Raw genomic sequence first — 15,246 nt, forward strand, 5'->3', positions numbered from 1 at the left:
CTCTCCGAATTTCATATATCGGTAGAGCGCCACCTTACAGGTCTGGTGTGTTTAGCTTTTTCCTTAATCGCTAATTTTATCAGCCAACCAGATGAAGTTTTATATCTTTGCGTTTGGGAGATTGGCTAGCTTGAGTGTAGTTTTCCGATACGCTGTGGGATTATGAAAATCAGAGAAACAGACTAGGACAGCTACACTACGATTGGCTAATTGAAAGGTCACCAGAACATGACCCCTAAGTGGTCGCTGGGACTTGAGCGTAGCACAGTACAGATTTTAATCACAGTTTTCCGCATAGCCACGGTAAATACACTAGAACAGCAAAAACCGTAAAAATGTATTTGTGATATTGACGCACGTTTTGCTGAAATATTATGTTTAGAGGGAAGATACTAAAAACAAATGTACAAATTACTTGTGAGTCTTTGATCTGTGGGAAGAATTTTTTCTACTTTCGATTTCTTGTTCGCCATCTTTGCCATGTTAATTGCATAACCATGCACGATTATAGCTTATTATACTCCATCACACCTCACACCCGTAGATTTATTTGTTGGCGAACACATTCTATTTTATCCATGCCAAATGGCATCAGATCAAGGGATAGCTTTTTATGAAAGGCCGCTCAATAGTTTTCGCACACCCTCCCGTTTGCCCATTCCCCCCCCCCCCATGTTGCCATCAAATCCTTGCATTTGTATTGAGGAATACAAGAGAATTTTTTTTGAAAGTAAACTTTTTAAATTCAAAAACTGGATATGTATTTTCTACAATTAATAAACAAGTGAAGTTAGTTATAGTAAAAGTCATAAAGATCATGTATGCGTTGAACACTGATTAAATTAGTAATGGGCGTAATTTTTTAGAATTTGATTCTACATACATTTAAGTGATCATTATTCACTTTATTTGGATCCTCATTCATCCATATTCCTTTTGGAACATCATTATATACATGCCCCGAGAAGCGCGTATGGCAAAATCAATGTTGAAGTATGTGGACATTTTTGGATGAGATCAAGGTGTGATCCAGTACAATCTGGATTGGATGTTACATGCTGGATTTCACAATGAAAGCTACTTGCCTTAATAAACAGACTGGTACTACTGTATACTGTGACAAAATGAATTAGACCTGACATGCTGTTTAGAACCTGCCCACCATTGTTAAAGTCCATAGCGACCAATCATTTTCATGCAGACGTTTCATGATAACAATTAAGGTGCAGAGCATTCAATAATCAGGATTGAATAGACTTTGGTTAAACATAATTAGCATGAAATTTTAAAACAACAATTTATATATAAAGGCACAATAGTGCAGCTTACGGTGAATTTTCTTATAAAAATGTTGGAACATTTATGTATATCAACTGATTAAATACTACTAAGGCAGTTCTGGGGTAATATCAAGTATGTAGAGGTTCTCATTATGAAATACGAATTCTCTGAAATTTTCGTATGTAGCTTATTGAATCTAATGTCTCCATCTTGAAATCCAGCTCGGCAGTGATTGGCAGATTCTGAATGAATAACACACATTATTCCGGTGACCGAAATTTGCATAATTATATGCCAAACGTGTACAATTAAGTTGATGAGGTAAAACACAACCATGCTACGAGACTGCAAAAAATGTCAACAATGGTGAGTATGATATTCTGATTTCTTTCTTTAATATCTATTTCCTTTCTACTTGTAACTTTGAGAGGAAACATTGAGATTTATTTAGAACTACTTTTAATAGTTTTATTTAATATTTGCATTCCTCACCCCCATCCCGTTTTATCTACATTCTAGGATTTAAGCATCTAGAATATTTAAAAATGCTCAAAACTTGCATTTAATTAATCAATTTATAAATTCTAACCAGATTGTCACCAGTAGACCCCTAACACTCTCATCTTCTGACATTTCAAACAAAGCGGAAAAAAGAATTTGTGTTGTGTTTCTCCAACTTAACACGTTAACACAAGGCTTTAAAGAAGAGTTTTTAATAAAAAATCTGTGACTGGAGTATGGACTCGAGCTCCAAAAATGCATTGCCAAATCATAAAAAAGTACATATGCACAAAAGTACAGTCATTTGTCATTTGAAGTTTGATTACTGTTTTATTCTTGTGCATGTTTATTGGGTATTATGCACATGGAGTAAAAAGACACATAGACTTATTTGCTTTGGTGTCCATTTGAAAAAAGTCTGGGCCCTATTTAAATTTGGACATACCCCCCCAACACTTGACCTGATCCAGTCCAGAAAACGTCCATCAAATCACAACCTCATGTGTATTGATTTCTGATTCTCACTTAGCACTATATTCCTATAAATTTTATAAGTAATCATGAATACATTAGTTGTCAAATTATGAAATAGTTTTACGCATTAAAATTCATTATAGAGACAACTGGACCACAGTAGCATAATAATGTGTAATAGAGCAGATGCAGAATGATAAACTCAAATGTAGAAACTTTGTTATTACCCAGACTGAAATCTGCATACTTTTAAGCTCAAGTCCAGAGTGACCTTTAAGAGGAAGAGGGAGAGGAAGGACAAGGCATGGAGCAAGAACTAGGCATGCTGTGCAGCATGAAAACAGAGCAGACCAAGCTCCACACATAGTTCAAACAAGGCCGACAAGAATGAGGGTAAATGTTTATTTACATCATGAAAAACAAGTAGCAATATGTATTGAAATAAATGTTTGTTTTTTGGCAAAGATTCTAATATCTAAGTCAGTTGTGTTTTGCACAACTTAGAAGATGCATACTTGTATTATAGGATTATTTATTTTACCAAACGATGTATGTTTAAACTGCTTTACTTTTTGTTGCTACCACCCCACCCCAATATCATTTGATAAAGGAAGACCATGCCCAGTTACTATAGAAAATACAGAGGTCACCTCATTTTTATGGCTGCCTTATATAATACATGTATTTTGTTTTCATCATCACTTTACTTAATGATATAGGGCTATTGGTTTAGGAGTTCAGGCAACCATACAAAGCAAAATACATAGAGTGATGTAAATAAATCCTTGTGGTACAATTTTAAATTTCTGTGGCAATCAAAATATAAACTAGCTAAAATCATTTCATATATAGGTAGTGGCATACAAATGCTATTAAGGTCGACTTGCCCTTTTTCCAGTTTAAGTAATAAATTTATAATTTTTATTTTTATGTACAAAATTCATATATCCATTTAAGTCTTGTAAAATAATGACCACTTTTATTCTGTTTTAAATATGATGCATGCCTTAAGGTGTATTTCTAAAACCCCAAAATATGTTAAGATAATACTATATATGCACTTTCATGATAAACATAAAGACTTAAGAATCCTAAAATGTTCGATTTGTCCAGAAATTAGACTGATGTGAAGGCTTGCAAGAAACAATTTTTTTTCTTCATATTTGATATAATATTTTGGGTAAGAATTTTAATTACCAAGTCTGCTTGGCATTGAATTTTTCCACCTGAACTGGTGATTACTGCAAATGATTTCTGTAAAAAGAAATTTACTTGATGCAATGGTAATATTTTTTAACTTTTTTAATTCTTTCAATAACTTCTATGTATTCCTTGAGCATGTTATTTCCAAAGCTTAAAATTTGTATGTAGAAAATACATATCACAAAAGGTATGAATAACTTGATAGGTATGTGGGCTACATTAAAGAAAACCTCTTTTTTTATTCAGGATATGTGTAACTTGCACTATGTACTGATAAAATCAAAATACTGCATCCATTAAAACTTTGGTAGTTACTTTTACAATACAGCATTTGCAGTCATTTCCATGGTATCGTGAATTCAGCTTTAAAGCTTTTTAAACCAAATACATAGTGAAATGCAGTATGCTTAATCTTTTAAACAAATTCCAGGAGATCATAAGAAATGTAGAGCTAGACCGGCTGAAGAACCATTTATACAGATGTTGCAGTTCCAAACCAGCCTTGTCTTTAATGTTTTGGAGCCAGGTTCGAGGTAGTGTGGTGGTTATCACCAACCCCTGACACAGGATTACCAGAATGGTGTTCGTGTGGAAAATGTAGGGAAATGCCCACAGACCTGGAAAAGGTGTGTTGTGAAAGACAGCATTGCACATCACTTTTGCTGGTAATGAATGTATAAAATTAGAATGCATACTGTCGCTTAATGAATTATTCTTAATATGCTTCATAGAGTTTATTGAACATAAGAAGTTTCAAGACTTTTAGCAAGACTGCTTGCCAGTTGAGACATATGCTTAGATTATTTATTTGCAATCACTTTGAATGAATTTTAAAATTGTAAGCTGCCCTAAAACAGACATGCATACATATGCAAATGAAAAGGACTTTCTTTTTTACAATTGATCCTCATCGAGAAGATTCTGTCATTATCTGGTTTCAATGTGGGTACCTCACTATGCTAAACAAATCTAAGCTGATGATGATACAAGGATACAAGTATTGTGTAAATATCTTCATCTGCAATCAGTCATTCCTATTTGATCCCAGTGCAGGAGTCTCTGACTTCTAGAAATGCTATCCAAAAACTTTGAGCTTACTTAACATAAACTACACTTAATATCAGTTCTAGTTGCGATGGAACTCTCAGTGCTCATGTCAAAATAAAAACCATGTGCAGTTTTGATACATGTTTATTTTACAGTGGAATTTGTTGATGGAAGATGAATACAGTTTAAATAAGTGCATGTTCCTATCATTTTTTTAAATATATCTTTTAACATTTTAGAAATAGCATATTACATATTGGAATAATTTTTCATGATTTTCAAATCCTTGATAAAGCTATACTTGTCTTGGCCAGGATGTACAGATGGGATGTTCTTGTCCATGACGATGAAGTTGACTAGGTGAGTGCCAACAGGCATGCTGCCTATAGGCAATCCATACTATGGCAGCATGGAAGGCTGGGATCTGGACAGAGATGTTTCATTCCCTCTTGCTGTGTCTGGTGGATACATGACAGATATCCAGATGCTTTTGGACAATACACTAGCTTCATCCTCTCTAGGCTTGCATGCATGTAAACACTTTCTTGTGTGTACAATTTTATTTATAAATAAATACAGTTGACTTCATTGTTTGTTTTGTTGTAACTGCACATACTATTGCATCAAACAGCAATGCTTTCATTCAGGTATTTTTAAGGCCAGCCTATTTCTGCCTGTAAACAATGTGTTCAAGAAGGTCATAAATAATCATTATAAAAGTTTTCAGCAGTTGCAGATACGGCATTATACATTGTTTTCAATTACTGATATTTGGCCAGTAGTTAATGTAGCTGGATTATAGTTTTTCACTGGTCAATATTCCACATCACTCTGACATTTCAAGTATATTGCTTTTAGTAAACTACTTACCTTCAAGATATGGTGATGTATGTACATGGATCAAATATATACTAAAAGAAATCAGAAGATAAGGATTATACACTGTAACTTTGATTTCATAAAAAAAAATATCATACAGTAGCAAACGTTTACATACATCTGTTCAAAATACAAGATTAGAAATCTCACCAAAAATTGTTCATAGCTGCTAGCAGTCTTGCATGAAAACCAAAAAATGGTTCATTATGTCTTTGGACCATTGTAATAAAGACACATTTTCATTTTGTTTGGCAAACTTGAAAAGAAGGTAGATAAAACAGAAGTTAAAAGTGCATAAAGAGCAATCATCAAAACAAACAGTTTTCCAATTCCAAACGTTTTATAACAGGAAAGAGTGAAAATCAACAAGTGTTGTAAAATTCAACAAATCATTTCATTCCCCAGAATACAAAATGAAAATTTAAAAGAACTTGGAGTATTGTGCATTAAATCCCAAATAGTCCAATAAGTTCTTGCACCAGTACTAATGAATAAAGTTCTAATTAAATTCCAGTGGTGTTCAAAAAAAAATTCAAGTCTTAAAATGTTGCTGTGCCTTTAGTGGCCTGTGAGATGTGCCAACAGTCCTTATCTGAATTCAGTATAATTCCAAGTTAATGTTCAAGTCCAAAATTTGTGCAGATGAATACTTTGTATTTCCAATAAATAATAATTTAATAAATAATTCCACTCAAATCAAATACTGAACACAACAATAAGACTGACTCCACCTTATATTTTAAATGCAAGAATGAGTAAGTTCTCAAGTAAATAAGATCAAATAAATAACTAGAACAACCCCCCCTCCCCCGAATTATGATGAGGGTCACAAATTCATATCTTGAACAAGCTAAGTTGTCAGTTACTGAAATAAAAAACAAGGAAAACGTCAGGTACATGGGGGAATACCAATGTCCTGAACTCTAATTAAAATGAAAAATCTTACATTAGTTATGATCTGAGTACTTATCAAACTATAATTGGATAATAGCAGCTATGTATTCTGTTGTTTACAAAATAAATGAACTTGATTTGACAAGGTCAAGTCCAAAATGCTTTTAATCATAACATATAACCATGGAAAAAACTCTAACAATATAAATTAATATACATAACACTTTAAAAATACTCTTTTGCTCATTTTACCAATAGCCTGACTGCTCAGGTGGCCTAGTGGTTAGAGCATTCACCTCAGATATGGAATTTGTGGGTTTTAACCCCTGTCAAGTCATACCAAAGACTTATAAACAAATGGTACTAACAGCTGCCTTGCTTGGCACTTGGCATTAAGAGGTTAGTGGTAGGACTGGTCGGCCTGGTGTCAGGATAATGTGACTGGGTGGGCATCATGCTACATGTCTGCGGCATGATGCTTCAGTGCTAGACATCACTATAAAGTGCCACACTGCAGACATCATAGCGATATGACTGAAAAATTGTTAAAGCTACGTTAAAAATCCAAATCACACATACACACAGACACACAAAGCCTGCATTAGCTGCCCAATAGGATCAAACAGTTGATAAGGACAACTGAAAGATCAAAGCTCTTTCCTAGGTTCAGTCTTCTTAATTTTGTTAGGTCTGTGAAAGGATATTATACTAGTACTGAGTAATTGGTGGAATAGACGGGATTCTTACCTTCATTATTTTCATTCCAAAGTGTTTTGCAACATGCCATATATTAAGGGAGTGTTTGATAGTAGGATAGGACATTTCTGAAATTAATAAAATGAACTTAATAAGAAAATGCAGTGCCTAGGGAAGAAAAAACTAAAATCCAGTACTGTAGTCCTCTCAAACAAATTGTGCGATTTTTTGCGGATGTACATAAATGAATATTATAAAAAAAAGTCACTATAATTATATAAGTGTATGTATTTGGAACTTGTGCTATAATGTGGACTTTTACAAACTGAAATATATGGTGATATTTGCAAACAAAACAATAACTTGCTCATAATTGACCCAATTTCTATACAAGTGTTTGACACAACCTCCTTGATTTTTATTCCTCTCTGTCAGTTCTATCATGGCTTTCTGAAAACCTGCCTTTTCTAGGGCTGGTGATTTTCTCTCAACCGTCCTTTTGTCTAGTGCGTGAATAGTGTATATTTTTTTGCTGTTATCCTCCATTTTTTTTGGAACAATAATGGCATGTGGAGTCATTGTGCCCAATACCTTAAGAAAAGAAATTGCAGACAATAGTTAAACAAAAGAGAGAAAATTAAAAGTCGTCTTTCCAATGTTATTGAAAAGACCAACTATGAATTAGTTTGCAGTTGTATCACCTGTATGGATTTCAACAAAAGACTCTTCAAACATTTTTACATCTACTTTTATATTAATCATAGGTTGTTGGATGCATGAATGTGATGTAATATGTAATGGAACTTTATAAACAATTAATAAGACAGGAAAACTATTGTTTTTATCTTGTACTCTCAATAACAAGATGACCATTAATAAACGCTGTATCAAAAGTTCTAATGCATCATGTCTCTTTTTCATTGAACATTGTATTTTTTACCCTTAAAAAATTATGGTCACTTTCTGAAAAGTTGAAAGCACTGTATTTGGATATAATCTGACTGACCAACTCCCTAAGGGACATACTGCCCTCTTTGGGAACCACTGCTATATATAATATAACATACTTGGAAAAATACATTTCAAAAAATAAATTTCACTGTATTATTTTGTTCTACACATTTAGGCCTACATGAAAAGGTTATTAAGTGCTTGTGCTTGTCACATTAACCGAAAGTGTGTGCTTGAAATATTAATCTCTCACACATCAACATCCAAATTAATAAATATGACTGTGATAAAGACTAATTCATACCAAAATTTTAGATGGAAAAATAATTGGCCACTGAAATAAAAATGTCTAGTCTGTGACATCAGGCTTAAGGAATATTCACCTGATGACTTGCTCACTTTCAAGTAAATGTGCATTCATCATGAGCAAAGTGGATAGATGGGAAGAGGGTGTTAGCAAGAATTGCATGTGGGACATAGCTAGAAATGGGAAACTGCACAGAGAAAGCATATGGGGTATAAAAACACAATTTCAAAATATACACTGTTCCCGTAAGTATTGATATACCAGTAGTGAGGGAGGTGGAGGGTGGGGGAAAAACAGCTGTGGGTTAGCCAGCACAGTATACTGGAACTTTTTTGCCTAACCAAACAATTACTATAAACATTATGACCTTTTCCCATGGAGGAGGTGGCACAGTTGAGGTAGCCCCTCCCCACTTCTGAGAAACTTAAATTCAGGGTATTTTTATCTTCCAACCCAAACTAAAAAAAGTATGAAGTGGAGACTCAACCTCCTGGCATATTTTTTAAAATATTCTTTATCAGCATTGCATTTATTATATTATTATTTTCAGTAGAATGACAAGAAAAAGAAAAATCTGCAAAAAAATTGTAACTTTTACCTTTCTGTCTCAACAGCAGATACTTCTTATATTGAAGGTGTCTTCATTGTCTCTATGTTGCAAAAGCACTTGGCCATGTGTTGATGTGAAGCATGAAGATGTACTGGCCATCATATCTGTATGCTAGGGTTCATCTTTTGCAACATTCTTTGTAACTTCTTAACTAACTTGTATTATAATTTATATCTGTTTCTTTGTGCTTTGTGTTAAACACTTAGAACTGAAATACTTCATTTTAGCAAGAATACGTAATAATAGATCTAAAAAAATTTCGCATAAATGAAACTAACTTGATTGCAGCTCAAACTTTTACCTGATAACATAACAAACTGCCAGCCATATATTCTGGGAACACTACAACATCCTTGCATATCATGCTTAGAGATCCTTTTATAATTGTAGTCAGCAGTACAATGTTTTATAATGAATTTACTAGTAATTGAAATTATGTACAATAAAATCTTAGCATTCAGCCTATTGTAAGCATGAGATCAGAATTTTACTGGATCAGTTCAACATTAAACATATATTATTAGTTCTACACGTTTAGGCCTTCATGAAAAGGTTATTAAGCATTTGTGCAGGTAATGTGCTTGTCACATTAATTGAAATATGCACAATAAAATCTTAGCATCCAGCCTGTCATAAGCATGAGATCAAAATTTTACTGGATCATTTCTACATTCAGATATAGAAAACCCTATGAACAGTTCAACATTAAACATGTATTATTAATTCTACACGTTTAGGCCTACATGAAAAGGTTATTAAGCATTTGTGCAGGTAATGTGCTTGTCACATTACCTGAAAGTGTGTGTGTGTTTGTCAGCGTGAGGGAGAGAGAGGGCATACATATTGATAACACTTGTATATGTATCTAAGTTCCCTAATGGAATTTAAAGAACCTGTCTCATGAAGGTAATGAACGATGTATACAAATGACCTTTATATGAGCACGATGTTATAATTAAAAAAATCCACCCATCATACGGTATACACACAATGCAATCATCGAGTGGAGTATCAATCAGCCAATCATATCTATTTTGGGAATCTTACACAGCAAATCAAGTCCTTGTGCAAAGATTTATAATAGTGTGCTTTCAAACATAGGAATAAGATTATGACAATTGGAGAACACTTTCTATGTAAACATTGGCCTACCTGTCCAACAACAACTTCTCCATTTCAGTGTCTGACGCCAGTCCTAACTCCTCCATCAATGATCTCCATCCCAAAAACTGGTCTCCAAGATGAATCCATGATAGGTTCCGTTCAGTTTCTCTGGCAGTTTTTCAACATTTCTTCTTGGAAAGCGAAATGTGTGCACGACCTTTATGTTCTTGACTCCCTCGTGCATCAGCCATTTTTGTTTATTGTAGATATTTAAATTATAACCACATGACTCATAATCTGCCCACTGGACAAAAATGACATTCCATTTTTGTAGTCGCGTGGGGTTTCTGTAACAATTCGGGACCTAGAAGTTTCAATTAAAGTGGGCCCCCACAAAAATGAATTTTCTCACTTATTTATCAATCACCTAATTGAATCTTCACAAACCCTAGGTTTTTCTGCATTATTTCAGCTTATAAGTTGACACATTTCATTAGTTTCATGATCTTTAAAATTTATAAAATTACAGACACTGCACTATTGTGCTTTTAAGGCACTCTGTTATACAAGCTAATATTTATTCACATACATGCTACATTGCTGTGCCTTTAAGACCCTCTATTACAGAAGGTAATATGTACACACACACACAGTATTTAAACAACTATCCACATAAATGCTACATTGCTGCAGAAATGAAAATGAAGAAGGGAGGTAGATGGTGTACTGTGTACTTTAATAAGTACACTGTTTTTTTTATGATTTCATCAATACACTTACTGGGAAGGAAGAAATGCTTGGAGCTGATTTTTTGTCATGTGGAATGTTATTGCAAACAAGCGCACCTGAAAAATTGAAAGCTATTTTATAGTAGCTCCTTTTTTGGCTTGAGTACTTTGAAAGTTTGCCCTTTTAATGATCTTTGATTTGAAGCATCAGTAGATTCTCTTTCCTTGATAATTGTGTTTTGGAAAGTGGGGGCAGATTTTGTAAACATCTTGTATATTATTTTGGCCTTTCTCAAAAATATTCATTCATGTATTAGGTAATAGTTTCAGTGGTAAGCATTGCAGTTTGAGCATTTTCTGTTGGGTGATAAATAATTATTTTACATGCCCTTTCTTGGAGTCTGGAAATTGTTCGATATTTCTAGCAGTTGTATTAAAACTTCCCCAAATTATATCACAGTAGTCAAGATGCGCTTGAATGTAACTTTGGTAAAAGGTAACTCTGTAATGGAATGAATTCTTTAGGAGTCAAAGATAAGTTTATTTTCTTAGAAATAAAATTTATACGATGAGACCATTGCAAGTTATTATCTACAAATATGCTGAGGATTCACAAAATTCACTAAACACATTATTTTTACATCAGTGTTATGATAGAGAACATGCAGCATATCAGTTTGCAGTCTTGCTGTGTAGTTATCAATGAGACTTTTGTTTTGTCCATATTGAGGTTCATACCATTTTCCTTGCACCATATTTGAAGTCTGTTGAGGGCATTTTGAAGTTTTTTTTTTCAATTTTTGCTTAGTTGCTTGGAGCATCAAAAGTAGTGTCATCAAAATACATGTCAGTTGATAAGGTGGCATCTCCTGTTTTTAGGGGTAGGCCATTTATGAACAGAACAAATAAGAAGGGCCCCAAGAAATAACCTAATGTGGCACTCCATAACTTATCATTTTAGTTTCAGATAGGTGTCCATTTAATTAATGTTACCTGTTGGTCAAGTACCATGTGAACCACCTAAGAGTATCTTGATTATAGATAGATTTTTAACTTTAGAAGAAGAATTCTACTTTCAAAAATGAAGAATTAGAGTATCAACTAACATTCCTTCATCAGGGTTCATGTGCACCTTGAATGTCCTTGGATTTTGAAATCCTTTTTAATGCCATTGAATATACTTGAATTCTGATCAAACATTAACTGTATCCTTGAATATACTTGAATTTTGTGAAAATGGTAACAAAATAAAATATCTGTTCCATATCTTTATGCATTTCTATTATTTTATTGTTCAGATTTGGAAAACTTATTGGTGTTCAAAGTTTTTAATGAATAGCAAGTGAATATGTCACCCACAAATTGTGTGTGAGTGGTCTCCCTTATACAGCATCCTGTAGAATGTGCATTCAGGGAGTACTGTGTTTTTTAGTTCATGAGGGGTTACTACCGCATGACCATTTACACAGCAGTTTACAGAAAGTCAACAAGTAAAACAAAGCGATGGATAAATCATGATCCGTCACTATAAACAGGGTTCTTGTTGCTTCAATGAAACATGGCTTGAATGGAAGGAATATTGAGATTGGCTTTGAAGAAGTTAAAAAAAGTGGTAACAAAGCATACTGCTTTCCACTCAAAAAGGTCATTGTTATTTCGGCAATGGGAGAGTCTGCACTGACCAGCCATGCAAACGGAAATAAACATTTGATGTTAATAAAATCGAGTTGGCATGCTGTTCCAATTACAGACTTTTGTACACATCTGGAGTCCATTACAGGAAAGCTAGGTACTGCTACTGTTCGAACATCTGAAGCCCCAGCTTGCATTGGCCCGAATTAGACCAGTCGGAGTATTCTTGCTGCAAGTGCATCAGATGTTCTTAAAGCAAAATTTGAAAGACTGATAAAATGTTCCTGCCCCAATTCTTATGCTTTCAGGACTTTGTATTTTGTTTGTTTTGTTCTGTATTTGGTGCCAGTGTTAGTTATAAACCATATCAGTTTGGATTGCAGTACTTCCATATTTTTTTACTTGTAGTTCTACTGATTTACTAATGGCAAATACAGCTTGCTTTGCAGTACAGTTATTACATGTTATTCTTTTACTTTATCTTTTTAAGAGGCATTTTAACTTATATCTTGATTCTTTGTTACTCCTTGAGAGTCTGTACCTGAATTGTCTTTGAATTTTCTATTTACATAAACCTGTATAAAGCCTGTTCATCTAAGGCTTTCAGCCACTTTGTCAGTCATAGAAAAAAGTGCAGTTTCACAAGAATGATCTTTTCAAAAGCCAGATCGATTTTCACGAAGTAGATTGTGATTGTTGAGATAGTTCATAAAACTGTGTACATTGCTTTTCTAGTAATTTGGAAATATGTCTTGCTCATATTGTACAAAGATGAACAATATTTAGAGGTAATGAAATTTTTGGATTGGAAAGGTGGGTCATTCAGTCGTGATGAAAAGATCAGTGCTTGTTGGATCATAACATTCTTTTTAATGCCAAGAGACAAAAATCTGAATACCCGACATGTACTAAAATAACACACCATAAATAGCTAAAATAACACATTTATAATTTATGATTTCAGAAGCTGCTACTATGGCATCAATCAAAACAGAAGGTAAAGTTTTATTTATATGTATTTATTTTTGTATCTTGAAAACTATGCTAATAATAGTTTCTGACCTTGAAGATTAAATCCTATATGTGCATGTTGCAAAAGAAGAAATAAAAGTGCTAATGTTGGATCATAACATCCTTTATAACAATACATGTTACAACACATTTGAGTGAATAATCAATCTGTTTTCTATGGGTTTCAAGGTAAAAAAAATGTTTTTTAATGATCAATTTGTGAGCGAAGGAGACATAATCTTATTTTTTTACTTGAGTTCAACTGATTTACTAATGGCAAATACAGCTTGCTTTGCAGTACAGTTATTACATCTGATTCTTTTACTTTACCTTTTTTAAAGGCATTTTAACTTATATCTTGATTCTTTGTTACTCCTTGAGAATCTTTACCTGAATTGTCTTTGAATTTGTTTTTTTTTATGTAAACCTGTATGAACCCTGTTCATCTAAAGCTTTCAGCCACTTTGTCAGTCATAGAAATAAGTGCAGTTTCACAAGAATGATATTTTTGGAAGCCAGATTGATTTCATGAAGTAAATTGTGATCATTGAGATAGTTCATAAAAAGTGTGTACATTGCTTTTCTAGTAATTTGGAAATATTTCTTGCACATATTGTACAAAGATGAACAATATTTAGAGGTAATGAAATTTTTGGATTGGAAAGGTGGGTCATTCAATCGTTATGAAAAGATCAGTGCTTGTTGGATCATAACATTCTTTTTAATGAAAAAGACAAAAATCTGAATACCCAACATGTACTAAAATAACACACCATAAATAGCTAAAGTAACACATTTATAATTTATGATTTCAGAAGCTACTACTATGGCGTCAATCACAAGAGAAGGTAAAGTTTTATTTACATGTATTTATTTTGGTATCTTGAAAACTATGCTGATAAAATCCTGTATGTGCACGTTGCAAAAGAATAAATATAAGTGCTAAGTGCTAATGTTGGATCCTTTTTGTAGCAACACATTTGAGTGAATACTTAGTCTAATGTTTTCCATGGATTTCAAGGTAAAAAAAATTCTTTAATGGGCAGTTTATGAGAGAAGGAGACAGAATCTCAGACTTTACCATATTTGTTTCACTTATTGCAATGATTGGATATTAATCTGTCCATGCTGTTTCTACAGTGGGCTTAAGGTAGTGGTGGTCATGGCTGACCACATCATGCATGTAGTGGACAGATCAACTTTGATTGTCCCACTGTAATAGTTGCATAATAGTCATCATCCACTTCATTCTACTTACCAGTGGGCCAGTAGCTTCTTGAGGGTCGGTGGTTCTTTCCCGGGATTTCCCGGGTTCTTCCTCCACTATTAATACTGTGCCACAACAACTAACCAGTAGCTGAACTACAAATAGGCAGTACATGATGCACTTTTTATGGTTGGTGTATTTGTGTAGGGGAAAAGATAGCAAGACCCATGAGACAGATAACTGAATTAAAAGAAACAAAATAGAAGGTTGAGTATGTATAGACAGATGCTCACAAGACTTTATGCTCACACTTGTAAGAAGAAAGACTTGAATTAAGGCTCCGAATAAGACTGCAATAATAACATTCCAAAATTGTTGCCTTGGGCCACTTTAGTGATTTCCAATACTACTTACAGTACTAGTTCAGTTCCCATAGTAAACCTATGCAAACACCGTGATATTGAAAATTCAATAACTTTAAATTTCATGATCAAACCTATATTTATTAGTATAGATGAAACCTGGATGACAGCTTCTGTGTAGAGAAAAGGATATGAGCCATGGCATTTTATGGACTTGCATGTGTTGAAACATGTGCTTTCATTTCTGCAACAAAGAGTCAGGTGCTGTTTTCAGTAATGAGTGTTCCAAACTCAAGACTGTTTAAAGACTGAAATTCCCCAAAGAAAATAATGTCTCTATTTTTTTCAGTTACAGCTAG

The 15,246-nt window shown here is 33.7% G+C and overlaps 1 protein-coding gene across 5 annotated transcripts in view; it reads left to right on the forward strand.

Annotated features, from left to right (window-relative positions):
* The first annotated feature begins 206 nt into the window (after positions 1–206).
* Positions 207–15,246, forward strand: part of LOC149779902 (uncharacterized) — a 156,650-nt gene continuing 141,610 nt past the window's right edge. Inside the window, exons 1-5 of one of the 5 annotated variants that reach the window (XR_016414957.1) lie at positions 217–303; positions 1,503–1,647; positions 2,488–2,649; positions 3,890–4,124; positions 4,821–5,094. Coding sequence is in view for 1 of the 5 variants with exons in the window: in XM_089936592.1 (XP_089792718.1) it covers positions 13,283–13,304; positions 14,134–14,166 (55 nt within the window). In the remaining 4 variants the exon portion in view is untranslated. Of the gene's footprint in view, positions 304–1,502; positions 1,648–2,487; positions 2,650–3,889; positions 4,125–4,820; positions 5,095–13,271; positions 13,305–14,133; positions 14,167–15,246 lie in introns of those variants that run through there. The other 4 variants (XR_016414956.1, XR_016414958.1, XR_016414959.1 and 1 more) reach the window with 4 other exon arrangements.

The sequence above is a fragment of the Sinohyriopsis cumingii genome, chromosome 16 (assembly GCF_028554795.1).
Source record: "Sinohyriopsis cumingii isolate HCF-2022 chromosome 16, ASM2855479v2, whole genome shotgun sequence".
NCBI lineage: Eukaryota > Metazoa > Mollusca > Bivalvia > Unionida > Unionidae > Sinohyriopsis > Sinohyriopsis cumingii.